This window comes from Triplophysa dalaica, chromosome 13 (assembly GCF_015846415.1).
Source record: "Triplophysa dalaica isolate WHDGS20190420 chromosome 13, ASM1584641v1, whole genome shotgun sequence".
NCBI classification, from domain to species: domain Eukaryota; kingdom Metazoa; phylum Chordata; class Actinopteri; order Cypriniformes; family Nemacheilidae; genus Triplophysa; species Triplophysa dalaica.
This window is the reverse complement of record NC_079554.1, coordinates 22,935,637-22,962,953: the sequence shown is the minus strand read 5'-3', so window position 1 is coordinate 22,962,953 and position 27,317 is coordinate 22,935,637. Positions and strand designations below refer to the sequence as shown.

Below are 27,317 nucleotides of genomic sequence, written 5' to 3'. Positions count from 1 at the left end.
GTGGATTTGTTTGTCTGTTTGTGTACACCAGATAGAGCTCGTGCTTGACGTTTAATTTACAGTAAACAAAATGTCTTATGGAACATTTTCACATTTTGATTTCATTATGTTTTTTCTCTTTGTTTGTACTTTGACATTGTGTATTAAATTAAAAAAATAAATAGACATTTAAATTTGTATCGATTCATTAACACTGACATAAGAAATAACAGCAATTTCACAAGTCAATGTCACACTTAACAGAGCTCTATTATCACATGTGGAGTGAGACAGAATTCATTACAGTCAGACATCACAAGACTCAACACCCAGCTGCTTTATGGGATATTATCTGTAGAATATTGGAGTAGCAAAGTCTATAAATACGATAACAATTCTCACCACATGTGAGAAACTTTATAGAAATGCCATAACACGTGTGTTGTGATATAATTATTTTATAATTCATTACATTCTATTGTTGGAGTTAAACAGAAACTGAGTGTTTTTAGATACCTTACATGATACTTATATATAGAGTTTGTGTTTTGTTTTATTAGTCACTTTGGCATGAAAAGTCATGAACGCGTCTCGGTGTTAGCGCGCGTCACCGCGGCAGTCAGAAGAACGCGCGTGCAGTGGTTCAGTGTTCCAGTGAATGTGAACTCTTTCATTCAGACACACGTGATGTCAGTGCAGATGTGAAATCATCATCACCACACACTGGACTCTGTGTTTGTGTAGAAATAAAAACTCGTTATGGACACTTATGGAAATATTGCGTTCATACTGTACTACTGTTCTATCATCACAGGTAAGAATCTGTCTGTCTGTCTGTCTGTCTGTCTGTCTGTTTAGTGAACGTTGTTTGTGTAGTTTTGAAACTCTGCTTTGCTGTTTCAGATCATTCAGTGTTACTTTACTTTACGTGTTTATAAACTCAAACATTCTGCTGTTTGTGGTCTTATATACTGTACATCAGTGTGTCCTGTTTGTGTTTCAGTGTTTGTGTGTCTCAACATCTTCTGTGAACTTTCTGCATTTTAAATGTTCTAGGTTGAACGTGAACTGTGACGTTTTCACAGCTTGTATAAAAGCTTGAAAGACTAAAAAAATGATGTCACGTTAAAGAGAGATTTTATCACATACAGGAGGATTTAAAGTCAATATGACTGTACATCTGTCTCGCTCTGATGGTGCACAAGTGACAGTTTGTTTCTCTTTATAAAACTAATGTAAGCTGTGCACACACAGAGAGTGTGTGTCTGTGGACTTGTTTTCTGTTATGTTATAGTGTTGTATATTTATGTTAGTGGGGACCTAAACCTGAACACACACCAACTCATGGGGACTCAAGTCACTGTGGGGAGCAAAATTGAGGTCCTCATGGGCACAAAAGCTTATAAATTGTACAGAACGACCATTATTTTAAATCTAAAAATGCAAAAATGTTTTCTACGATCTTTAGGTTCAGTGGATAAAATGTACAGTATACAACTCATTACGCCTATGGACTGTCACCACAGAGATAATAAACCAGACGTGTGTGTGTGTAAACGAGAGATGTGTGTCTTGAGAGAAAAATCAACAGAGACAGCGAGTGCAGGACAGAAGTACAGTTTGGTCGAGAGAGTGATATTATATACGAAAAGTCTAACATGAACTCCCGCCCAAATTCACAATACTCAACAGCATTTGAACATAAAAAGCACCAGCAAACATTCATTTCACTAGCTTTCACCAGCTGATGAAGAGAATTGAGTTGAACTGACACAGTTTGCATGATATCTGCAGAAGTACTTTATAAATGTTGTGTTATGATATTTGTACAGATTTGTGTTGTGTTATTGATGTGCAGTGAAGGGTTATGAGTGTTGTGGGGCGGCAGTAACTCAGAACAGAAACATTATTGAGCCGCTCAGCCAAAGGAACCGCTGTGTAAACCACTGGGTGTGGTGCAGAAAACACTCAACACACTGCCCTCTCAACACAACACAACACAACACAACTCTGTGTGCGTGTGTGTGAAACAGAGAGATGTGGTGTGTGTATGAGTTACATTATTTATAGTATGTTGTAATCTTTGATGCCAATATTATAATAAATCAACAATCTTCTGATTTTGATATAACTTTAGAATGTTCAGAATTATTACACTTGTGTTTTATTACATGGGCAATTCTGTGTAAATGTCAACCTTACCAAGATTTTCCCAGCAGTTTTTACTCTGGTAACAGCACAGATTTGAACATTTGGTGGTTCAGATACCCATGTGAGATCTCTCTTCACATTTGTAAAGCATTTGTTTTATTTTTACTTGATGATTTGTCATATTCAGCTAAGTGCCATTTTCAGGATTGTCACATCCATAACGCTCATTCCTCATAAATGAACACATGAAAATGAATATTAAGAAAATATTTGATGTTCTGTAAAGAGGCATCACTTCTCCATTCATTGGGTATTATTACTTCAGGATTGTGCTCTTTATTTTACAGAAATCCTACAAAGTTTATCGTTGTCCTTTTTTGTCACATCCATAACCCATGTTTATTTACCTTTTTTTATAGAGTGACATTTCTTGATGTTTAGACTCTATCAACAAGGGAGCGGTACAAAATAAACAGATGCTTCAATATAATCCTAAAAAAAAAAATCTGAGCATTTTTATGTCACGTCCATAACACTGGAATTGCCCAAATGTTTTTTATTAGATGTAGCTCGGTGATTATAATCAGACAAAAACACATTTTATACAAATCGCTTGTTTTAAAGGCAGGGTGTCCATTTTCTCTTAGCCGCTATTGATGTTTAAATCACCAAAACAAACACACCCCTACCCACATCTTTCGCTCTCGTCAGCGCTCGGCTGATGTCTGTCCTGTGCACTGTGGACCTTACTGCTGTTTGGCTACAAGGTTGTTTTTGTACTCTGCCCGACTCAGTTGTCTAAAGCGTAATTCGGAAACCGGTTACCCCACCTTTAACGTTTAAAAATAAATGAAGTGATTTTAAGTCAGAATTGTTGAGTTTTGACGGCTGTGTTTTTGTCTGCTGTGTGTCTGCAGCATCTTCACCTTCTGCTCAGACGTCCATAAGGAGAAGAGATGAAGTGTCTGATCATGTCGACATGTCCTCATCCTTCATCAGAGATCAGACAGAGAACACACCTCACACACTACACACTACAGCAGGTACACTCAGAAAATCAAAAGTCTGATGTGATGTGTGTGTGTAATTCATCGTCAGTGATGGTGTTTAACTCATCCACCCCAGATGAGCGTCGACTGAACACCACTGAGAACATCACAGATTTTTCACCTGTCAATCATCAGACAACATTAACACTCGCTCAACTCCTGCCATCCACAACACAACATCCTGAGACCACCGCCGTCCATCAGACATCATATACCACCATTCATCTGACAACACAACGTCCTGAGACCACTGACCATCTGACACCCACCGACACTCAGAAATCCCCCTGACATCAGCTGCAGTCATCATCAGCAGTCCTGCGCAGCCAGATGCTCGTGTGGAAACTCCGTCTGCACTCAATGTCGGAGATGATGGTACGTGAGTCAGGTTTAACATCAACTTAAGAACTAACATGTCTGTGCATGTACAACACAACATGTCTCATTACTGTGGACAGGACATGTTCCTCTTTCAAAGGATGTTTCCATCATTTATTAGATAAAAACTTTGATTAAGAGACAGATGTTTTTGCAGTGGTGTTGGATCAGAGAAAGTGTTTTTATGTTAATCTGCTGTCGTGTTGACAATAATCATCACACGTCTTCATATGTACTAATGTGATATCAAACATCATATGGTTGTATTTCAGAGAAGCTCTAGTGACTGAACACAGCTGCACACACACACACATGTACAGTACACATTGATCATAAACAGAAAACTGTGTGTGAGCTTTAGCAGCAGATAAACAAGAGCATCATTATGTGTGTGTAGAGTCACGCTGAGACGTCTGAACACTAACAAAACAACAACAACAGACTGATCCTTGTGTTCATATGCACAAACACACAAACAAACACACTGTTGGTATTGGTGGTTTACTCGGACAACGGCATGTCCTCATAATGTAGGGGGCGTGGCCAAACACATGAATACACACCGCATTGCAAGGACTGTGCGTCCTCATAACGTAGGTCAAACAAGTGCACTTCATCACACACACACACACACACACACTGGATTTACACATTCTCCAGGAATTGTGTAAGAATGATTTGAGGTTTTTCATTCTATAGATCAGTTTGGACTTCTTACACAACACAAACAACATAAGATGAGAGTATAAGTGAGCCTCCTGATGTGTGTGTGTCTGAATGTGTTCTCTTTATATGCTTTAAGTTTTGGACATCTACCCCAGAGAGTCTTCTGATCCACTGCTGGCCGGTCTCGTGTCTGCGTTTGTCATCATCGCTGCTGTTGTGTCCGTCCTCATATTCCTGACATTCAGAAACAGAAACGATGGAGCAGAATTCAGCAGACTGAGAGATCTGCCCATGGTAAAGAGTTTCAAACATCTCACTCACTTCTGCTCACCTTTCATTTGAACAGGTTTCAAAACTTTATACATTTGAAAACACTTTGACATTAACTACTGTAGTCCACTGTAAAAATACTCTCAGTCTTAAATGTTAAGTGATAAAGATTCTTCTTAGAGGAGAAGAACATAAAATAATCAAATAAAGAACAGATGATGTAATGTTACAGTACGTGTTGAATGATGTATATGTTTATTGAGATTGATGTGTTTGTGTTTCAGGAAGATATGCTGGAGGACGCTCCTCTCTCCACATACAACTACTGAACACACTCGTGTCTTCATGTGTCGTCTCTCTTCACCAACAGAGAGATAGACATTAGACAGACAGACAGACAGATCTGAGGCGGACCGACAGATGTGAGACAGACATGAAAAAGACCTGAGATGGATAGACGTGAGACAGACGTGCGACAGACCCGAGACAGACGTGAGACGTAAGACAGACAGACCTGAGACAGATGTGAGACAGACAGCTTATGATGAGCTCATGTTGTCTCTGTTACAGAAATGATCTTGAACACTTTATGTTGACTTTGAGAACAGGTTTTGTGCCGGTGAACTCCACATCTACTCAGTTCAGATCAACTTCAGCCCTCTGTGTTTGTTTTACTCTGTCAAGTCTTCTGTGGGATGTTCCAGTATATTATGGGCTTGTGAGGTGGTTTGAGGTTCACATGCATCTGAAGGACACACTCACACACGATCTGACTGATCTGTACAAATGTGAACGTAAAGTTGTTTTCTGAGCAAACACTGGTTAACAGACAAACTGCTTCCGAAGTTTTAAGCCCTAATCCTAATATAATTGAAATACAATATAAAAACATGTGCCATCAGTGATCAATGCAGATTTGTCAATGAATTTGTACATGTGTTTATGTTGGAAAAGCTTTATTAATATCAGTAAATAACGATGATGTTGGTGTTAATACAGCATGTGATACTGATCACTTGGATTGAAAGTTTTCTGACACGTTTTAAAACTATTAATCTTCAAATAAAACACTTGTGTATTCAAGTCATTGCTCTTAACGTCTTATCAATACCAACACAACATCTCAATGAAATAATGTGTAGTCAGCTCATGTTATTAAACTGAAGACTACAGTGAAGACAGATCCATTTGAACACTCCTCACTAAAACTCTTCAACATCAGTTCATGTTTCAGGAAGAGATCAAGATGAGTCCATCATCTGCTAACTCATGGTCCTCTGTAAACACCTGAATCTGAACACCTAAACAAACAAAGCTGTGAACTCCTCCTCGACTGTTCTCAACACTGCTAGTCACAAACCAAGGTTCTGACTGGACGCTTACATTTAAAAATAATTTTATGGCTCCATTTTATAACTTATTTCATGAGCTAATCCATCAGAAACACTCACGTGTCTCAACTGTCTGTGGGTGTGTGTGGTCTTGTTTATATCCCGGTGGGGACTTAAAACCTGAATGCACACCTTCTAATGGGGACTCGCGTCACCGTGGTGATCAATATGGATGTTCCTATGGGTAAAAAAGCCTATAAATTGTACATAACAATTTTTTAATAAAATCTAAAAATATATATGTTTTATGGGATAAAATATACAGTTTGTACAGTATAAAAATGATTACGCCCATTGATTACGGAGTGTCCCAACAGCGATATTATAACAATGTGTCTGTGTGCGTTTTACAGGACAACAGACACAATAGATTGAGTGTTCTCTGTTCCTCTGACACTTTATTCATTTCACTGAGGTCACTCAAAGGTCACTGAGACTGAGATCCGGTGGACTGCTTGAACCTCCATCCACACCTTCAGCTCCATCATCCAGATCACTTCCAGCACCACTGAGGTCACTTCCTGAAAGATCTGAGCTTATGTGAACTCCACGTCCACGACTCTTAGTTTGTGTGTCTAAAATCAATCAGAAGAATTAAATCCTTTTCATATCTTTAATAATCACCAGGATGTTGTCATGGATCTGTGTGTGTTACCTGCTTCCTCCAGCCAGGACTCATCTGAACTGATCTCTGCAAGACTCACTGTGAGACTGAACTCGTCCTCTGATCCTGAAGACATGCGTCCGTGGGGACTCGACTCCACCGCTGGATCACGAAATAAAAAACAAGTTAACTACAAATCAGCCACGACAAGCAGGATGATCAAAACACATCTGAAGGGATCATGAGAAAGTCTTTATTTCTTGATTCTTTGGTCACCGGAGTGTGTAACTGAACAGTTGAGACACACAGACAGAGAATCATTCTGTGAAACACAACACAACAGGTTTCAATGCAGCATGACTTTAAGTGTTTATCTGGGTTTGTTGTGTATGGAAATAATACCACCACTGGTTTGGCACCACCTTATCTTCACTCCCTAATACAGACATATGTACCCGCCAGATCCCAAACGCTCTGCAAACGAACGACGTCTTGTTTTGTCATCCCATAAAGTTAAAAAATCTCTCTCGCGCACCTTCTCCGGATCTGTTCCACCTATGTGGAATGATCTGCCCACTGCTACAAGATCTGCAGATTCTGTAGCCATCTTTAAGAAACGCCTGAAAACACATCTCTTCCATCAACATCTGACTGATCTGTTCTGACTCTTTTCTTCTCTACCCATAAAAAAAAAAAGTATGAATGAATGGTTCTGTATACTGTGTCAGGCTATATGAGACTAGTCTTCTTTTTGATTGCACTTATGCTTTTGTTGTACTTATGCTGTCCTAATTGCTTCCATTATCTACCCCACTTGTAAGTCGCTTTGGATAAAAGCGTCTGCTAAATGACTAAATGTAAATGTAATATATTTGTGAATAGTTGATGTTTGTGAGCGTGATAATATGAGTCCTTCGTTTGTTGTAATGTTCCTCACCTTGTTTGTGTGGCAGTAGTGCAGGTGTTTCTCTCAGGATCAAACCTCTGACCTCCTCCTTCAGTTTAGACACATTGACTCTTAACACACACACACACACACACAGAGAGAGAGAGAGAGAGAGAGAGAGAGAGAGACAATGAACATGTGCACACACACACACACACACACACACAGATTGAGAGTGAACATGTGCACACGCGCACAAACACACACACACACACACACACAGAGTGAACATGTGCGCACGCAAACACAGATTAAGAGTGAACATGTGCACACACACACCAACACACAGATTAAGAGCGAACATGCGCACACACACACACAGGCGGAGAGTGACAATGCGTACACACTTGTGAAGTTGTGGTTTATTGTCAGAACACACACTCACCTGAGCTCACACACTTGCTGCTGTGTGTGTTTGTGTTGTGAAACTGTCCGAGTGACTTCAAAACTGTGTGTCCGCTGACAATCACCGAGTCTCTCCAACGTCTGCAAAACATATGAAGATATGAACTCTAAATCTGAAGATTTTCTGATAGTTGAAATAGACACCAGGTGTGCTTTGATTTGTCTTATCTATTCAATTTAATTCAAGTTTATTTATATAGCGCTTTTCACAATGTGTATTGTTTCAAAGCAGCTTTACAGGGGCAAACAGGAAAAAAAGAAAAGTTAAAACACAGCACAGTGCATGGTATTTATACAACGAGTAAGTTCATTCTAATAAATAACATCTAATTTCTAAATAAATAAATAAATGAATGAATGCAGTCTCCCGGTGAGCATCTGCTGGGCTGGAAATAAACTAACTGCACACTGATACACAATGAAGTTAAAGTTTGAACTGAATCTGAGTCAAATGTTTGACGTGGAGCCCTGACCTCCCCTCAGTAGTGTTCAGTGTTAATGTTAATCATCTTTTTAATCTTGCATGCACTACACCTCCATAATATTAATCCTCACAGGATTTAGGCTGTATTATTTAGATCAACCGGAACCAGGAACACATCCAACAACAAATGATGTACTTGTTGCATCAAAGAGTGCAGAACAGTACTCTACTCTCAGCCAGTCTTGTCTCTTTGTTCCAAGGTTACCGCAGGATGCAGTTCATGCCCAGACCTGATGGCAGAGCTGAGAATGGGAAGCGGTGACCTGACAAGAGCTAAGAGGACAGAGCTGGATAAAGGACGCGACAAATTTCAAATTGCATTAGATTGTTAATGATAATCTTAAATCTATCATTTTTTTAATTTTTATTTAGCCTTGTTGTGCAAGCACTGTTGAGCTTGTGCAGAGGCAGCAGCTTTTGCCAGAGGGGAACTGGAATCCCCTGGTTGGGCCTGGGTTCTCCTGAGGTTTTTTTTTTTTCTCGATGGGAGTTTTGGGTTCCTCACCACCGTTTGCATATTGTTTTGCACTATCTGCCTGGCCGGGGGGGCTGCGTTAGAATTCTGAAATTAGACATAATTAATATTGCATATAAGAATTTATTTTACAGGTGTATGCTTTAAGTTGTTTAACTTGTATTCAATGTGTCTCATGTACAGCTGCTTTGTAACAATGAAAATTGTAAAAAGCGCTATATAAATAAAGTTGAGTTGAGAGTTGAGTTGAGTTAATGTCCAGTGTTAGTGTTCAGTGTCAGTATTCAGTGTCAGTGTTCAGTGTCAGTGTTCAGTGTCAGTGTTCAGTGTCAGTATTCACTGTCAGTATTCAGTGTCAGTATTCAGTGTCAGTATTCAGTGTCAGTATTCAGTGTCAGTATTCAGTGTCAGTTTTCAGTGTCAGTATTCAGTGTCAGTATTCAGTGTCAGTATTCAGTGTCAGTATTCAGCGTCAGTTTTCAGTGTCAGTGTTCAGTGTCAGTATTCAGTGTCAGTATTCAGTGTCAGTATTCAGTGTCAGTATTCAGCGTCAGTTTTCAGTGTCAGTGTTCAGTGTCAGTATTCAGTGTCAGTATTCAGTGTCAGTATTCAGTGTCAGTATTCAGTGTCCGTGTTCAGTGTTCAGTGTTAGTGTAGTGACCTTAGAGCTGTGCTCATTCTGTCTGCGTGTTTCTCTGGCCTCTGACTGGAGCTGAAACACATCTTCCTCCAAACGCACTACACAAACACACATAATGCATCTCTCTTCAGAAATACACAATAAACTTCTGACTGTGCAACAATGTTTAAGACAAACCACACAGTGAATTGTATATTATAACCATCACACTAGTATATATGTGTATCACACTGCTCACTCAGTTTGTTTTTCAGGCTGTCTGTCTCTCTTCTGATGTGCTCCAGTTCTTCTCTGCGGAGTCTAGAGCTGAAACTGTAGACAGACGCTCATTATTAAGAATGAATGACATCTCTCTCTCTCTCTCTCTCTCTCTCACCTTCCCTCCTGGGTTTCTGTAATGTTGACTCTGTTGATGTGATCTCTCAAACTGCTCAACTCTTGATCCACGTCTCTCTTCCACTGCTCCAGACATCTGTCTGCTCCTGTACGCTCCACCTCTCTCTCTCTCTTCTAAACGAACCTGAAGTCTCCTCAGCTCATCTGAAACACCATCACTAGTTCTTCAGCCATTCTTGACATATTTGCTCAACAAAAGTATTCATGAGAATAGAACTTTCACCTTGTAAGGTTTGTATGAGTGTTTGCTGTGCGTTTCGTTCTCTCTCCAGTAATCGAACACTTTGTGTCAAAGTGTCAATAGCCTGCATTAAACAACAATGATAATATTTGTAACTCTCACACTATTTAAACGTATTGTGGTAGCCACATAAAATAAAGCCTTTAAAGGTTTTAAAGGATGATTTGACTGCATGTGTTCACAGCGCATGATTGACACGTGTGAGGAGGGGTTGTGACCTGACTCTGCTGATGTAAGTGATTCTGGACTTCTTTCAGATCTGACCAATGAACAGCAGGACTGACAGAAGACGACACTTTCAAATCACGATCTGCTGGGACTTCTCTCACTGGATACACATCTACAGAGAGAAACACGTCACCAAATGTCAAAAAAACGTCTAGAATAATATTTTCTGTGTCAATGTTTAAATGTCACAGATTGTTTGACCTTCAGTTGCTCTGGGAGATCTTGCGTGTGCAGAAAGACGTTCCTCATAAAACACAAATATAAAAGCAGATTAAGTTAATGCTGCATTTATTTACCACAATACACACAGTGCACAAACACACACACACACGATCATAATTAAAGCTGAAAAACGATTCTCACCCGCATCTTTGCGACACTTCCATCAGTTTCAGACAGGATGGAGCTCAGCTCGTGATGCCAGTTCATCATTGTGACACACACACACACACAGATAATAACACACGGACACACACACAATAACACACGGACACACACACACACAGATAATAACACACGGACACACACACACACACACACACACACACACACACACACACACACACACACTCAGGTGTGAGCTCACAGTGATGGCGTTACCTCTCCTGACTCTAAATGCTCAACTGTCTTTTACTATCTAAACGATTAAAATAACGCTTTAAAGATCAGCATAACCTGTGAAGCGCATGCGTGGCGCGTGTAAATCCGACATAACAATCTGACAACTAAATAATCTGTCATATTTGTCTGATGTTTTAGACAGGTTTAAAGCGCCCGTTTCAGTTTAAACCAGGAGCCGCATAACATACGTCATTTCCGCCACACCAAATGGTTTGTGGGAAATGTGGTAGCGGTTGTACTCCAATGCATTGACTCTGCAATTCTCATGTTTATTAAAGTAAAATGTAATTTAGTGATGTGTATTAACTACATAATATTTTATGAGCGTTTAATTGCGAATCTTTAACACATATGATGTTTATTTTAAATAAAAATCGACCAAGGATCCCATCACTGGTCAGATACAGCCTCCGACGCATGCGCAGATGTAGTACCGCATTCTAACTGGATAATAAAATACATTTTATAATTAAACATTTTTCATTAATCAATTATTTATTTAAACCGTATGTCAACTATATTTACTGTTAAGTGTAACGGAAAATTCCGACTTTTTAAATAAATTCCCGTTTGGGGAACTATTTTACGTTTTTGATCATTTTGGTTTGGTTGACCAGATTTGTGGCGATCTGTTATTATAAAAATACCATAATCCTAATAATTACCATGAGCCTAACATCTCAGCATTACGCAAATGGGTCGGTACATTTCACTACTACACTAACAAAGACCACTATTAAAATCTAGCATTTAAGTCACGTTATGGATGTAATAATGTTTTATAGGCTACTACTTTGTGGTTTTCTTCTGCTTTAGAACATTTTAAACCCGTTAATGTCTCCAAATGTACATTTGTGTTATACATTATTCATTTTACAACACAAGACTCACAGATACCACTATAGTTTCCATTAAAACCAATACAACCATGAAATCAATTCACATTTATATCACAGCTTCTGTAGTTTATTAGGTGAACCCAGTGCCGGCGCTACCTAATAAACGATCTAGGCAGTTGCATGGGGCCTCCGTGGTCACTAGGGGGCCCCTGCCCTGCTTGAAAATGTAATTTACTTGCACGTTGTGTCCGTGTCAATCATCATGTGCGTTAGTTTTTATCTTTGCAAAGATTAAAAATGAAAAGCTGGCACTATCAGTCTGGTGCAGAGAAGAGGAAGAAGATGAGAAAAGAAAGGATCAAGAAAAGGATAAGTGTTTGTGACACTGTATATAAAACATTGTGTTCTTGTGAAGGTTCTGTACAAGGACTATCCGCTCTGTAAACATACTAAATGGAGTTTTATTTTTAAATAAATATGCTTAATGTGTTCTGTGAGGGTTGGCGTGGAAGGGGACAGAATCATTTGAACAATGTGTGCGTTTGTGTGTGTGTGTGTGTGTGTGTTTTGCACCTTAGGGGCACTTTTGAAGTATTTTCCAAAGAATGAACTTACAGCTGGTGTAGATACAGGTCAGTTAAATAACTTTCTTATAGATCTCATTTACTGAAATACAACTAAAATTATTTGAAAGATTAATTTACTAATTCACACATACAGTAGGGCTGCAACAAACGATTATTTTGATAGTCGACTAATCTAACGATTATTGGATTGATTAATCGACTAATCGGCTATTATTTCAATGACTAATCAGTACGTTTTTAATGATTATTCAGCTTTTGCAACTAGTTAAAAAATTGAGTTATAGATAATTTACGTAATGAATAAAATCAATTCAGGTTTTGAAATTTGCTTTAATGAACTTGAACCAACTGGTTACTCTCTTTAAGTTTGCTGATTCTGTCCAACTCGAATCACACAAATACTCTCTCTCTAGAAACTTTTAAATACAAATAAAAATAAATAAATCAGGTACATTAAAGGCAAAAAAAAATTAAATGTAAACAAATCTCTTGACAAAAGCATTAAGCAGCATTTCTATGACAACAGTTCAGTTTAACTCATTCCCCGCCAGACTTAAAAAAAAAGTTGCCAGCCTAAGCGTTTTTTTACATTTTAACCAAACTTTGATGGCTCACACTACATTTTCTGTAAAGAATATATGGATAAACAATATGTCCAATGAAAGAACACAGTCTCTGCTTTTAAACAAAAGAAACCATATTCTTCAAACTTGATTTGATCTTTTTTATCACTCTTAGATGTGGGTAGGTTTCTTCAAAAATGCATCACTTTGATTAAAAGATAATTTTGAGTCAATTAGTTTTTTTTTTGTCGAAGATTCCGCACAGATTACACTCCGAACAATCATTAAAAACCGATAAGAAATAAACTAAGGTTCTAGGATTCTGTATTTTCCTGAAAGGTGTGTAACAGCGCCACCTGCTGTACAACAGTATAACCACTGATTGCCGTTATAACTCGTTTGGCGGGGAACCGTTTTTTTTAAATGACGAGATAAATCATCAATCATGTCGGTGAAAGAGTTAATGAAAAGGAGCAAAAAACAGAAGAGAATATTTTAAAATAAAGTCAAGATATAAGACTCCTATCACTTAACTTACCTCTCTTATAAGGATTTTCCGCTCATGTAATACCTAATAGTGTTCTAATAATCAAAACAGGCTTGACTTTTAAACTCGATCAAAGCTTTTTACTTTGCAAAACAAATAATAACATAACTGTAATTATATGATTATTGTTGTTATTATCATTATTGTTATTATTGCATTCTCTCATAAAAAGATTTACCGCTAAGTTAGTTAGTTAGGTCTAGATGGAGAACACTCGCCTCTCTTCTGCTCATTCTCCGGGATGTTTCATTTTAAATACTGCAGCATGCAGGTTGTGTTGATGTGAAAGGCAAGTTCCGCCTTGCTTGCATTACACAACCGCATTTTGTCGTTTTCAGTTTGGTGAATCTTTCCCACACTTTACTTGTTCACATTCGCTTGTACTCCGCCATAATTCTCGCTGCGTGTCCTGTACTGCGATAGCATTCGGTAAGGCTGCATTACACTCTAGCGCTACAGTACCGTAGCGGTCAAATTGTGATATTGCAGGCCCTTAAATTAAGTCACGTAATCAAACGACTACTCGACAACAAGAATATTTGTCGACAATGCGACTAATCGTTTCAGCCCTAATATACAGTAAAACTGACTGTAGTGCATGTCATTACTTTTGATGTTCTGCTTGTAACCTCTTTCTTTTGAATAAACTGATTGCACACTTTAAGCTTTCTAAGTTTGTGTGTATTTACAAATCAGAATTTACATATATGCATTTTCCAAAGCGACTTACATTAATTGCATTATACTAAACATTCTGTGCATGTGCAATCCCAGGGATCGAACCCATGATCTCTGCGTTGCTAGAACCATGCTGTAACCACTAACCCTAACCCATAGTATATTGTGTACATTAGATGATGGGGGGGCCTCCTTTTGTAATCAGTTAAGGGCCCCCAAAACGCTAGGGCCGGCCCTTGGTGAACCAGAGTGCAGATCATTTGTTGAGCTGTTTTACTAAATGTGTCGTTTATTCTATGTGAAGAATGTGATGCTGGATGTTAAATTATTAATGTAAACCAACTGGAAAGAAGACTTTCAGTTGAGTCAATCATTTTGATAAATCTTTATTTAAGCAACACTTCAGAATAAAAAAGTCAGAAATCACATTAGATGTTAACTTCACAAAGCCATGAAGAAACTAAAGATACTAAACATTTAGTGGTGTTAAGAAAGAAAAATAAAGTGATATCTTCACCCATCTAAAGTCAAAAACTACTCTTTAATCTCTTTAATATACTTCGGTAGCTTCTAAACCCCCAGACTGTAAGTAAAGAGAGAGTTTAGTAAAAGACAATGTGACACTTTATTTTACAGTGTCCTTCTTACACACATTACATGTATTAACTATAGTATTTACTATACATTATGAAAAATGACATGTAACGATGCCTAAACAACACCCTAATCCTATAGTAAGTACATGAAGTTAATTATTATTACTCAGTACTTAAATGTATAATTCACTAAAACACGGGCACTGTAGAATAAGGTATAACCAAAGACACTAATACATTCCTCACTTCCACAAGCCTGCTTTCTTCAAAACGTTTCCAGTGTTTCTTTGAGCGTGGTGTTATATTGCTTTCCAGTGATTTTGCTTTGGGTGGTTTGATTTCATTCAATGTTCTACTGTAGTGATCTGAAATACTTTCATGGATGATTTAGGAGAGAGATAGGGAGCTGATGGAAGTTCTGTTGTAGCTGAAGCTGCTGTGTTTGGAGGCGGGCGAGGGTGATAAAGTGTAATCCACACTTCCCCTGCGTGACCCGCTGCGTGAGCCGGAGGCAGATCCGGGGTTGGAGAGATTGTGAGGGCTGCTGATTCCACGTGATGAAACCGTTGCGGCGGGAAGCATTCGCACATCCGTGTTCTCTTCGTTCATGCAGCCTTCTAGAGCCTCCTTGTAAGAGATCCTCAGTTTGGTCTTGGGGCAGGTAAGGGTCTTTGGGTGGTGCCGTGTGTCCTGAAGCCTCTGAGCACCCCTCATGTCCAGCCAGCCCAGCTGAAGAGCCTCTTCAAGTGTACGTCTGGATCCGAGCTCGGGGTCAAACAGACCTCCGGTTAAATACTGGAACTCAAGAAAGCGCTGACCTGCTTCGTACGGCAGCCATTTTTCTTTCACCGCTTCGGCGGCGGACATCTTGCGCTTGGTTTCCACATCGTCGAAACCAATGTAAGCTTTCTGTGCTGATTTTAATCTGTTAGCCATGTCGTCATCGATCACACCGAGACGGGTGGCCTCCTGAATGGACACACGGCGGCCGTTTTCCGGATTCACAATGCCACCAGTGCAGGCTTGTGCCTCCAACAGCCTGTGTGCCGTGATGGAATCGATGATTCCTCTCTTCAGAGCATTACACACGCTAATCTTCTCAAGCTTCTCTGTGTCAAAGATGCCCCCCACTGGATTCTGTTCCTCTACTGTTTCTAGTAACGGAGCTAACTTGATGGACATGCTGGAAAAATGCTTGGAAGTGTTCGTTGAGGACGGCTCTTGAGATGCGGAGACTCCTTGGACAGTTTGGATGGTTTCAGTTCTGGTTGTCTGGCTATTAATTGACACCTGTGATGTGAATGATGATGATGATGATGTTGAGGAGGAGGAATCCTTTGTTCTGCTGGTGATCAGATCAGCAAGCTGAGTGAGTGAGACTTCTCCAGAGCGATACCTGTTGAACACATCTTGGTCGATCACACCCTTTTTCAGCAGATCTTTCAAGTCATACTGAGTGCCCGTCTTCATGTCCATTATAGCTGTTATGGTGGAGCCATCCGAAGCGGTGATGACAGTTTCTTCCCACTCACACTCCTGCTGGGACAATTCCAAGAACATCTCGTAGTCTATGAGCTTTCTCTCGTAAGCTTCGCGCACAGTCATCTCTTTGTTATTTTCTGGATCCACGATCAACACCCTTCTCTTCCTCAGCCAGGAGTTCTGCTGAGTCTTTTTCTTGTCGTGAAGAGGAAGGAGCACCAGTCCCGTCTTCTTGTCTGTAATGCAACGGCTCTTTAGCTCCAGGTAGGTTAGATTCTCTTCTGTGTTGGGCTCAAAGAAACCCTTGGTATCATCTCCCTCATCTTTCAGAATCTGGTTCATCTCCTCACCGAAGTATCCCCTTTGATAGGCAACATCTACATCAATTCTGTGACTGCGTTCAGGATCGATGATGCCGCCGCTAGCGATCTGAGCCTCTAGTAGGCGAATGCCGTGACCTTTCTCTATGATGCCGTTCTCGATGGCCTCAAACAGGGAGATGATCTTATTGGTGCCGGGGTGTTTGTAACCAGTGACGGCTCTCTCAGCAGAAAGAAGCTTGTCTTTGAATTCCACACCTACCAGTCCTTTCTTACAGGCCTCTTCCACAGTGTAGTACTCATTATGGATTGGGTCAATCACGAAGCCGGAGGCGGCCTGGGCCTCCAGAAGCTCCAAGCTCGTGCCTGGACGCAGAAGATTGTCCTTCATGGCCTTGTAGATAGTCAGAGTGCAGTCCTTGGCCTCATCGTAAATCCCAGCGATGCATGTTGATTCTCGCAGATACGCCCGAAGCCTCTGCTCTATGTCTTGGCTGGTAATCTTGCCCTCTCGTAACTGATCCACATCTGAAGCATCCAGCAGTTTGGCATCAACCAGATCCGACACGTTAACTTCGGCACGTAGCCCGGGTACGGTCATGGGTTTTTCAGGGGCTGGAAGCAGGAGCAGGCCGCTGTTGAGGTCAGCTTTGCAGCGCTTCTTCAGGGTAACGTAGGCGGTGCGAAGACTTGTGTCTGGATCGACGTAGCACTCTGGTCTTGCGTTTAGAGCTTGGTAAAGATCCTCATCGATGAGATCACGGTCCATGGCAGCATCTTTAGAGAGATACACACTGAGGGTGGGATCAAGGATACCTCCTGCCGCCTCCTGTGCCTGCAGCAGACGAAGAGCCGTGTCCCGCTCAATGATTCCCTTCCTTGTGGCTTGGCTGGCTGACAGCAGCTTGCCGGTTTTTGGATCCCTGAACCCAACGCAGGCGGCCTCTGCAGTCAACAGCTGCTTCTTGTCAGTTTCATCCACCAGTCCGTTCAGACAAGCCTCCTCAACAGTCAGTCTCACATTAGCTCTTGGATCTATGATGTGGCCTGTGGCAGCTTGAGCTTCTAATAACATGATTCCACTCTCTTCTGGGAGCAATGTTTGTTTCTTGGCTTCTGTGAAGGTCAGTTTTCCTTTAGGTCCACCTGACAGCCCAGCGATGGCTCCTGTGCCTTTCAGATTGAGCCTGATATCAACGGCTACATCCTGGATGGTCCGCTGACTGTTTATTAACTGCTCCAAAGTCACTTTGTCGATCACGCCACAGTCATGTAGTTGCTGTGCCGTGACTTTCTTCCGGACACCATCGAAGACCAGATTAGAGGAGTCGGGTTGGTCTGTTTGGGAAAATTTATTAGCACCATCCGGTTTCTGCCTAGGCGTTGGGGACTGGAGTCTGTAACGTTCTTCCACCTCTCTCAGTTGAGCCCTCAGCTTCTCCATCTCACTCTTGACAGAGGTCAACTGACTCTCCAGGGCAGAGCGCTCTGAGCCGTGCTGTCGTATTTTCTCCTCGTGAGTATCACATGTGCTCCTCCATTGAGTGAAATCTTTCTTGATCTTGTCGTTCTCCTCCTGCAGCTGTAATTTCAGTCGCAGTTCAGACTCGGCTGAGCGTTTGGTACGTGCCAGTTCATCCTCCAGCTTTTTCAAACGCGTCATTTCCTGTTCCATGCTTTTGGTTTTCTTCATGAGGTCATCACGTTCCTGCTGCAGTTCAGTGTATCGGGACTGAGAGGTCTGGATCACAGAAGACGTCTTCAAAAGAGAAAGAAGGGAGAGAAAGATAATTTGGTCATTGGTAATATATTTCAACATCTATACAGATAAATTACTACTAAAATATTTCAAATCAATATAATGTGTCCATTAATGTATTCACGTGAGAAGCAGCCGTGCAAAAGCAAAAAAAAATACACATCCAGTCTGTAATGACCACAGCATAAAGTGTCATACAAATGGGATTATTTTGTGATAACAACTGTCTGGATGTACATTATCTCTTAATCTTCAAAAGAACAGACCTGATTTACCAGTGATCCAAACCTGTAAGACTTTCTTTTTTCAGTAAAACAAATCCTTAATGAAAAACACAGTTTTTTATCCATCTTTAATGTTAAAAAAAAAAGAAAGACATACAGGTTTGTGTGAGAAGAATTTAGTTTTTCAAGTTTGATGTTGATATAGAGGTGTGTGAAGAATCACATGTGCACTCAAATGAAGATGTTAATCTGATTATCCGGTGGTGTGTGGTACAGAGATCAAACATGCAAATTTCACAAACATGCAAATGAGTGGCACATGATTGGTGGAGAATCATTTGCATGTCAGATGATCACGGGAGGTAACCATCTACAAGCAGAACAGGCTGAGAGAGACGAGAGCATCTACATCTAAAACAGCTGGAGTCTCTTAAAACAGCCTTTTGTACCTCACTGGCTTGTTTTTGTGTGTTTTCTATCTCAAGCTGCAGTTTTTCTCGCTCTCGTGTGAGCTGCCGCATAATCCTGTCATGTTCTGCGCTGGCACGCTGGCTGGCTTCAAACTGCTTCTGCAGAGCTGCGATCTGATTGGCCATTTCACGTTCTTCGTTGGTTTTGCCTTTTAGTAGTTCCTCACACTCCAGACGCACACGTCGCAACTCTTCCTCCAGACGGAGACGTTCTTTACTGAGTGTTTCAGTGACTCTCTGCAGACGCTCTGTCTCGACGGTACTCACGTTAAGAGCGGTGGTCTTCTCTTCGAGGGTACGGCGAAGTGCGTCGTAGCGCTGGTTAGTGTCATTGACGCGGCCCTGGTCCTGTGTCAGCTGGACTTTGAGAGTATTCATCTCCGCTCTCAGAGCAGTCAGACTCTGAGAAGACACTTTATTCTCCTTCAGACTGCGGTCCAGAGCTTCCTGCAGCCGCTTGCAGTCTTCATCCACTTGTTTGGCCTCGAGGTTGGTCTCTTCGTGGCTCTTGCGCAGAGTGGTAATTGTAGTTGTGTACTCCCGCATGGCCTGGTTAGTCTTTTCAAGTTGCGTCTCTATTTTCCTACGCTTGCCGGTCTCATCTTCCGCCGCTCGCAGTTGCTTCTCCAGCTCACTCTCAAGGCGCTTCACCTCCTTTTGGAGTTCTTGTACGCGGGTCTGTAGCCGCACGATGGTCTGTTCTGAGCGGCTCTTTTCGAGGGCATGGGCCTCTAACTCCACTCGGATGAGACTCAGTTCTTGATGGGACGAGCGAAGCTGCACCAATTCATCTTCAGAGGTTTCATTCTTAGACTTGAGGTCACTCAACTCTTTTTCCAGTCGGCTTCTCTCTGCCTCCAGAGCTCTTTTCCCACGTCGCTCCTCCTCGAGACTGCATGTGAGTTGATTTATCTCGCTACTCTTCTCTTGCAGCGTTCGATTGGAGCCCTGCTGCACCTCCTTCCATTTGTTCTCAGCTTCACGTTTCTGGCTTAGCAGCAGCTGCACCTGAGATTCCAGCTCGTGCCTCTTCCGACCTTCATCTGTCCCGACAGCGCTGAGCCTCTTTCCCTCCTCCTCCAATTGCTTCCGTAGAGCCTCCTCCTGAGCGAATGAGAGACGAATCTTCAGCAGCTGCTCTTTCAATTCTCGAGACTCGTCCTCTAAACGTTCACATTCCAGACGCACGGAGGCCGAATCGTTCTCCTGCTGCTGAGAAAGCTTCTGCATGCTGGTCTGCGTAATGAGGATTTGAGACTCTAAGGTCTGTTTCACCTCCTGGATCTCTTTGCTGTGCAACATCCTTACCTTCACCAGCTCAGCCTGCGCCTCCTTCACGCGCCGCGTCTCCTCCTGCAACTCCTTGCGCAGACGCTCCAGCTCTTGGGTCCGGTCAGACACATTCTTCTCCAGCTCCTTCTTGGCCCAGTTGGCCTGCTCCAGCTCCTTCAGTTTCACACGCATGCTTTCGTTGTAATCCTGTTGCAAAAATGTATAGCGCTCCTCCACGATGGTCTTCCTCCTCTCCCCCTCCTCCAGCTGGAGTCTGAGGCGACGTACTTCCTCCGTGAGCTCTTGGAGACGGTTAGTCGAGGAGTCCAGACTCTCCTGTGTGGCCATACACTTTAAAGCTTGGGTCCTCTTCACCTCATCCAGAGAAAGCAGATGATCCTGGGACTCGCTGAGCTCCTGCTTGTACTTCGAGAGGGTCTTCTGTAAAGCGGCATTGGTTTCTGTGTGGTCCTTGATGGTGTCTCTCAGCTCCTGAAGCTCTTCGTCGAGAAGATCAATCCTGGTATTGCGAATCTGCAGAGATTAACAGAAATGATCAGGATCACCCGGCCGAAGGTGGCATGAGAGCAACTCATTGAACCCTCACTATACCTTCATTTCTTCCATGTTCTTCAGAGAGACCATGAGAAGTTTGTGGTAATCACTTGAACGAGTGAGTAACTCCAAGTAGTGTGCGTTTAGAGAAGACACCTGCGACACAAACAGGAGAACACAATCATTTAAGTACAATAAAAACAACCCGGTCTGTGTCCACTGGTGAAGTATGAGGTGGTGTTTGCACCTCGTGTGAAATGGCAGATGACGGTGATTGAAGAAGAGTTCTCTTGAAGGGAATGTTGAGCAAAGTTTCCAGTCCAGCACTGTAAGACGCTAACTCCAGCTCATAAATCTACAGAGACAAAACAGTGAGAAATTAATATGAATACAGCGTGGGATTGATCAGACGGCAAGCGCCAGTAGATCCACAAATGATGTTATTAAAGCAATAAGATGTGTGAAGCAGTGGGTTACAGTGCATTTTATGACAGCTAAGGGCGTTGGGGCGATAAGAAGCGGAGGCCCAATTAACATTTCGCGTTTAAACCCCAGGGATAACGGAGCCGCGCCTCTTTCTCTATTCAAATATGTGTACGGCCCTCCGGAAAGTTGAACTATTTCCATCTCGATTAGGTGTCGATGCATGTGCGTCGGCTCTATATGTGCGTGCCTGCCGCGTGTCTACATTTAAAATAACAAATATGCGTGCGGAAAAGTGAAATGTGAATCAGCCCTTAGCTGTTATAAAATTCACTTGTAACCCACTGCTTCACGGGGCTTGTTGCTTTTATAAACCAGAACAGACCGTTTTATACATTTGATTTTATTAGATTTGATCAGGAGTAGTTTCACACACATGGTGTTTGATATGTGAACACTGTAATACACTTCATTAAAAGGAAGGAAGGAGGCGGGAACCGGCAGACATTAAACACAAAATTTTAATATAAATAATAACAGCCGGCGGCCCCTCACGGACGACCGCCGGCGAAATAACATAAACAACAAATATAAATACAAACGTAAAACAAGTTCGGGCCCGGTCCTCTCTCTTCGACGGTCCGGTCGCTCGTTCCTTTTATATGCTCCCATCTCCTACGTGATTCGAGGCCGGTGTGCGCACAGCTGGCGCTAATTCACAATTACTCACCGGACTCGAACCACAGTCTCGCCCCGCCTACTCCACTAGAAACACTATAAAACATGTTTCAAAGTATACCTTGATGGCACTGATGCACTCGTTCCCATCGTTCTGGACGGTCTCCAACAGGTCTCTTTTGGATTTTATTTCCGAGTTTATAGCCTGCACACATTATAAATGCAAAAGCAATGAATGTCAAATATGTGTGTGTCAGATATATTGACGAGCTAAAGATTGTGAGTCGTTCTGACTTTCTGTTCATTGAGACGTTGAGTGTAAGGGGTGCTGTCGTCTGTCTTCTGCTGAGTGTCAATACGTCTCTGAGTCTGACTGATCCATTCACTGAGAGCGGAGCTGGAGTTCAGATACTGCCGGAGCAGCGGGAAGTAAGCGTCCAGATCATGACACCTGAGAGAAACACAACATCACAGTGAACAGACCAACACTGCAGATGAACAGAAGAAGGGGCCGATCAGACAGAACCTCTTTTTTGCTGTTAGACGTGCTTCTTTTGAATTGAAGTCAGAGCGCTTGACGTCATGCGCCTTTTTTCCCCACTGTCCAATCGAATGAAAGGAGAGGTGAGCCTCCTGGGCTTTTTGAACCTGTTTTAGTTTGAACCTGTTTTGTCTCCATTTATTTTTCATTGGTGTTTGTGTTCCTCGCCACAGGGCATGTTAGCTTGCTCACTGCGAGACTGCTGATATTAGATATTATTTACTAGAATGATCTCTCTAGTTCTCTTAACAACATGCGCTGTGTTGTGTTTAACAATCTTTGTGTTTTTCTTCTGGAACAACCCACACTGTGAAAAGCGCTATATAAATAAGATTGAATTGAATTGAAAAAAAGCAGTGAAGTGCCAAACAGGAAGGCGTGTTCTGTGTGATCGCCCGTGAAGAGTTTCTCTCTCTCTCTCTCTCTCACCTGCTGTTGATCTGTACGTGAATGCGTTTCCAGCGCTCTGATAACTGATGGATGTGTTCAGTGTACTGCTCAGTGTTCACGAGACACCTGAAGCGCTTCTGTTCCGTCTGTTCATTCAACTGAAGAATTCTGTTCAACTCCACCATCAGTGAATTCAACAAATCCTGTTTCTGCTCCATTTCGATCTGCATTTTCTGAACATAAAGATATCAATTTCACATTATACATTTTTACTGACTTCAGTTCACACGCAGAAAAAGGATGTGAATACATGTATGTTGAGAAGCCTGTACTTCTGCACATGTAGATGATGTAGAGGTTCACCTTGAGCTCATTCTGGTACTTCTGAAGGTCTTCTGGCTCGAGTGAAGTCGTCTCTTTCTCAGTCAGTCGAGCTTCATAAACTTTAACAACATCCTGGATGTTCAGTAAACCCTTCAGCAGAGACCTGAGCGAATGTAACCTAACAAACACACAGAACATGTGACACGTGACATGTGATTGACAGCGTTTGACAGCGCATGTGTGTTTGTGTTTGTACCTTTGCACATGTGTAGTGATGAAGGTCTCCAGCTCATGGAGTCTGCGATTGATGATGTCCAGTTGACTCTGAAGGTATCTGCCCTTATCAGTGCTCACTGCATCCTTTACCTCATCCTGAACGCTGTCTCTCAGCCTCACAAACTCTCCTCGCACGCTTTCAACCTCTTTCTGAAAGGCCTGAGCAGAATAACAGCGTCATTAGACGAGTTTTAAACATGGTAAAACATGGTAACCACACATGTAAGGAGGACCAAAAGCGCCATTTAGAAAAAAAAGAAGAATATTTTGATCAATTTAATCATTTAAACATAAAAATGGAAGCAAATAAATCACTTTTTCAAAAGAGAAATTAATATATAATTAAATGATGTTTTCACGATTCAATTCATCAATTGATTCTTCATTTTTATTTCTAAATGGCACTATTGGTCCTCCATACAAACGAACCACAGTAAACATGACTTTTGTTTTTGTGTGTAGTTTTGTATCCAGTTGTTGATCCGGTTTGACTCACTTCAGATGAACAGATGAATTTGAATTCATCACAAAGCATAAGACACCTGCGATGTTTTCCAGCCCTAATATTTCTTGAAGCATGTGTATGTTTTGTGGTGTGTATTGTGCATGTCGGTTTTGTGTGCACCTGTGTTGTGGTGATGTGTCGATTGCATTCATCAGGTCCGTTCTCTCTGACGGGGATGTACAGGAAGGTGTTGAGAGAAGACTCGGCTCGGTCCAGCTTTAAGTGAAGAGCGTTGAGTTCATTCAACATCTTCACACTCACAGCTACTGTGTGTTCTGAACCCTCTCCTCGAGCAGCTACAACACACACATACACACACACCTTCACTTTAAACCACATCACATCAGTGTCTCTCTGGCTCTCTCTGACCGGGTTTATATGGACAAATGTTTTTGTTGTCTCTGTGTGTGTGTGTGTGTGTGTGTGTGTGCGTGCGTGATGAGGTGTGTGTGTGTGTGTACTGACTGTATGATGGCAGTTGTACGTCGAGGTTGTTGCAGTGTTGTGAAGCTCCTGTGACTTGCGTATCCATGTGTGTCTGATCTTCAGCGCTGAACACCTCTGATTTCTCAGAGTGTTTCTTAAACTCTTGAAAGTGTGCTTCCATACTCCTCAGAATGTTGCTGTACTCCTCTGTGCCCATTTTGGCCACCTTAACACACCCGCCACAGAGATCTTCAAACACACTTCTTTATGTGAGCAACAACACTTGTTTAGGGGATGGGATGGATGGTTACCATGGCGATTGTGAGGGAGTTGATCCGCTGAATGTCCAGCATGCAGTACTGCCATGATATTATACTCTTGACATTGATGTACAGCTGATTCCACACGGATAAAAGCGCCTCGTAATACTGAGAATTCCTGCCATACAACACGCAACACTTCACATGATGATACACAACACACGCATGTGCTTCACTATTTGATATGTTTAACATCACTGTCAATGAATTGAAGTTTTTATATGTATATTCAGACGTTTATCTTAAGGCTCAAGTATTTAAATGACAAAACTAACAACACACAGACATTGTGTGTGTGTGTGTGTGTGTTCACACGTGTGTCATACTTGTTGGCGAGATTGACAGCCAGTGGATTTGGAGCTGGAATGATCAGACAAACTGAAGGCACCTGCATATCCATTCCTCCCGGTCCTATCACGTGCCATGTGGTCCGTTCAGAGTTATCCTTCAGAATCCCTTCATCTCCTTTATGAATTGTGTTCTGTTCAGAGACGTTTTCAGTTTAGTGATGAATAATGGATATCATAAAGGATGACAAGTGTGTGTGTGTGCGTCACCTCATCCTGTCTAAAGTCACAGAGCGCCCTTACGAGGATGCGCTGACCTGTGATCTTCTCCTCTGGGTTTCTGGGTTTGAGTCGGATGATGCTTTTGGATTTAGTCACCAGATGTTGTACCATCTCCCTCTGTTCTGTCAAACGCTCACGTTCACTCTGACACACACACACACACATGAGAAGCTGAATTCACTGGACAGATGAGAGCCGTGTCTGAACGTTTCTCACCTCCAGTCCTTGTATCAGCTCCAGTAAGGAATGAAGGGGAGTGGTTTTGTCACAGGTGAAGTTCTTACGGATGTTGTCGTGTTCTTTCTGGAGTTTAATGTTCATTAGTTTCGTCTCTGTAAAGAACTGGACAACACAGTTGATAATATTGATTTGTGTTTCTTGTTTCTGTGTGCATGAGAACATGATCTGAAGTCAGATCTGTGTACGTACATCACATGGAAAAAGTTCACATCTCACTGCCATTGAAACGAGTGTGAGTGCCTCTTTTTAGGATAAATCATTTGGGTGAAACTGTTGACATTTTTCATCAAAACTGATTCATCACCAGCTTCTGAAGGATGATCACTGTTACCTGACTGTACTGTGCGTTTTCCTTCAGATGAACTTGAATACATCTGGTGATCTGCAGCAGCCAGCTCCACTGCGTCTGTAACGTCTCCATGTACGCCTTTAAACACACACACACACACACACACCAGTTCTCAGAGTGAGTGACACAACAGTAAAACATGACACAAAACCAACACACAGAGAGAGAGAGACAGATGTTTACCTGAATCTTATCAGACGCGGGATGTTTGTTCTTCAGCTGTACGTCAGCCTTTCCTCTCAGAACATTCAGATGAACTTCCTTTTGTTCCAGTTCACTCATTAACTTCTGCAGAACAAACACATTTATTTCACTTTACAAGAATCTCTGTTTTATTTCCCAGTATTTCCATCTAAAACACCCCAGCAAGACATGTTCACAGATGTAACTTATGACTACTCGTAGTTATTGAGTTGCTATTGACCATGGTTTTGTGTGTGTTAGTATTTGTGTGTGTCTTTGTGCATGTCTGTGTGTGTCTGTGTGTGTCTGTGTGTGTATGTGTGTCTATGTGCATGTGTGTCTGAATGTGTGTGTATGTGTGTGTTCTTACAGAAAAGCTCTCCTCTTTTTTGGGGATGTATGTGTCTATGTTGTTATCGGCCCAGTCAAACACCAGCTCTTCTTCTTCTCTGTCATTCACCCACATGATCTGATTGCATATGTCCTCGATGACGTCACGCAGGACCTGTAAGTTCTTTGCCCGCTGATACACTGTTTTCTGAAGACAAACAAATGAAAGTGTGAAACACAGTTGTAGTTGTCATGTTTCTGAGTTGATGTGTGCGTGTCTCTCACCTGTAGACCGTCCCACTCCTGCTCCAGTTTATAAAGGTAAGATTTGCTTATATCTGGGTTCTGGTCGTTGTCTCTCGTCTACAACAATAACACAACAAACTCACATCATCTCTGAGGACTTATCACTGATGATATCAAGAGTTTCTTTTGAGATAATGAGATAACTAAAAAAACAAAATACTGTTTTTATTGTGATTTATTGTGTTAGTTAGCTGTATTTTATTAGTTATTATGGCTGAAATCAAAACAAACCAACTGCATGATTGATTAAAAAGTGTTATCTCTTTTGGAAATAAACTCTTATTTGTATATAAATATATACACACATATTTAATTCATATTTTGTTGTTGTTGTATCTTATCAGTGAATGTGCTCGTCTTGGTCCTCAAAATATATAAACTGTGTGTGTGTGTGTGTGTGTGTGTGTGTACTCACCAGTTCAGCTCGAGCTCGATCCACTTCAACACTTTTCTGAATGGAGCTCTGAAATGCGCTGTGATTGGCCATCTGCTGTCCGATGGCTGACAAGTCATCACCCCATTGAGAGGTCTCTATCAGCCGCTGCGCACACACACACACACACACACACACACACACACAAGATAAACAATGAATTCAATTGAACACAATCTAATCATTATATTTAAGCTTCAGTATGTTC

The 27,317-nt window shown here is 41.6% G+C and overlaps 2 protein-coding genes and 1 long non-coding RNA gene across 9 annotated transcripts in view; 1 reads left to right on the top strand and 2 right to left on the bottom strand.

The window, feature by feature from the left end:
- Positions 1-592: 592 nt before the first annotated feature.
- LOC130434818 (uncharacterized) lies at positions 593-6,368 on the top strand. Of its 2 annotated transcripts, XR_008908723.1 has the most exons (6): positions 593-793; positions 3,048-3,173; positions 3,256-3,554; positions 4,360-4,517; positions 4,778-6,068; positions 6,238-6,368. It is a non-coding gene; the product is annotated as an uncharacterized LOC130434818 (long non-coding RNA). The 2 variants fall into 2 exon arrangements; XR_008908722.1 differs by lacking the exon at positions 6,238-6,368 and having other exon boundaries at positions 600-793; positions 4,778-6,106.
- Positions 6,256-13,861, bottom strand: LOC130434817 (uncharacterized). 2 transcript variants are annotated; one of them, XM_056765164.1, is made up of 11 exons: positions 10,667-13,861; positions 10,505-10,547; positions 10,294-10,415; positions 10,058-10,139; positions 9,815-9,978; positions 9,677-9,750; positions 9,460-9,536; positions 7,820-7,920; positions 7,426-7,505; positions 6,540-6,650; positions 6,256-6,459 (listed from the first exon to the last, which is right to left on the bottom strand). In XM_056765164.1, coding segments are annotated over exons 6-11 (525 nt in total). In that variant the 5' UTR covers positions 9,678-9,750; positions 9,815-9,978; positions 10,058-10,139; positions 10,294-10,415; positions 10,505-10,547; positions 10,667-13,861; the 3' UTR covers positions 6,256-6,304. The 2 variants fall into 2 exon arrangements, with proteins under 2 accessions (XP_056621142.1, XP_056621143.1); XM_056765165.1 differs by lacking the exons at positions 6,256-6,459; positions 6,540-6,650; positions 7,426-7,505; positions 7,820-7,920; positions 9,460-9,536 and having other exon boundaries at positions 10,667-10,756; positions 10,803-13,861.
- A 647-nt stretch (positions 13,862-14,508) lies between these two features.
- Positions 14,509-27,317, bottom strand: part of wu:fi04e12 (Desmoplakin-B) — a 29,845-nt gene continuing 17,036 nt past the window's right edge. For 3 of the 5 annotated variants that reach the window (XM_056764065.1, XM_056764067.1, XM_056764068.1), the window contains 20 exons: positions 27,092-27,217; positions 26,656-26,733; positions 26,411-26,578; positions 26,041-26,145; positions 25,840-25,935; positions 25,485-25,610; positions 25,257-25,412; positions 25,026-25,180; positions 24,691-24,817; positions 24,419-24,605; positions 24,074-24,249; positions 23,429-23,607; positions 23,212-23,350; positions 22,888-23,081; positions 22,212-22,368; positions 22,039-22,122; positions 21,064-21,171; positions 20,874-20,972; positions 18,969-20,795; positions 14,509-18,295 (listed from right to left, as the gene is read on the bottom strand). In XM_056764065.1, coding sequence (XP_056620043.1) covers positions 15,122-18,295; positions 18,969-20,795; positions 20,874-20,972; positions 21,064-21,171; positions 22,039-22,122; positions 22,212-22,368; positions 22,888-23,081; positions 23,212-23,350; positions 23,429-23,607; positions 24,074-24,249; positions 24,419-24,605; positions 24,691-24,817; positions 25,026-25,180; positions 25,257-25,412; positions 25,485-25,610; positions 25,840-25,935; positions 26,041-26,145; positions 26,411-26,578; positions 26,656-26,733; positions 27,092-27,217 — 7,461 coding nt within the window. In that variant the 3' untranslated portion in view covers positions 14,509-15,121. The remainder of the gene's footprint in view (positions 18,296-18,968; positions 20,796-20,873; positions 20,973-21,063; positions 21,172-22,038; positions 22,123-22,211; positions 22,369-22,887; positions 23,082-23,211; positions 23,351-23,428; positions 23,608-24,073; positions 24,250-24,418; positions 24,606-24,690; positions 24,818-25,025; positions 25,181-25,256; positions 25,413-25,484; positions 25,611-25,839; positions 25,936-26,040; positions 26,146-26,410; positions 26,579-26,655; positions 26,734-27,091; positions 27,218-27,317) is intronic. The other 2 variants (XM_056764066.1, XM_056764069.1) reach the window with 2 other exon arrangements.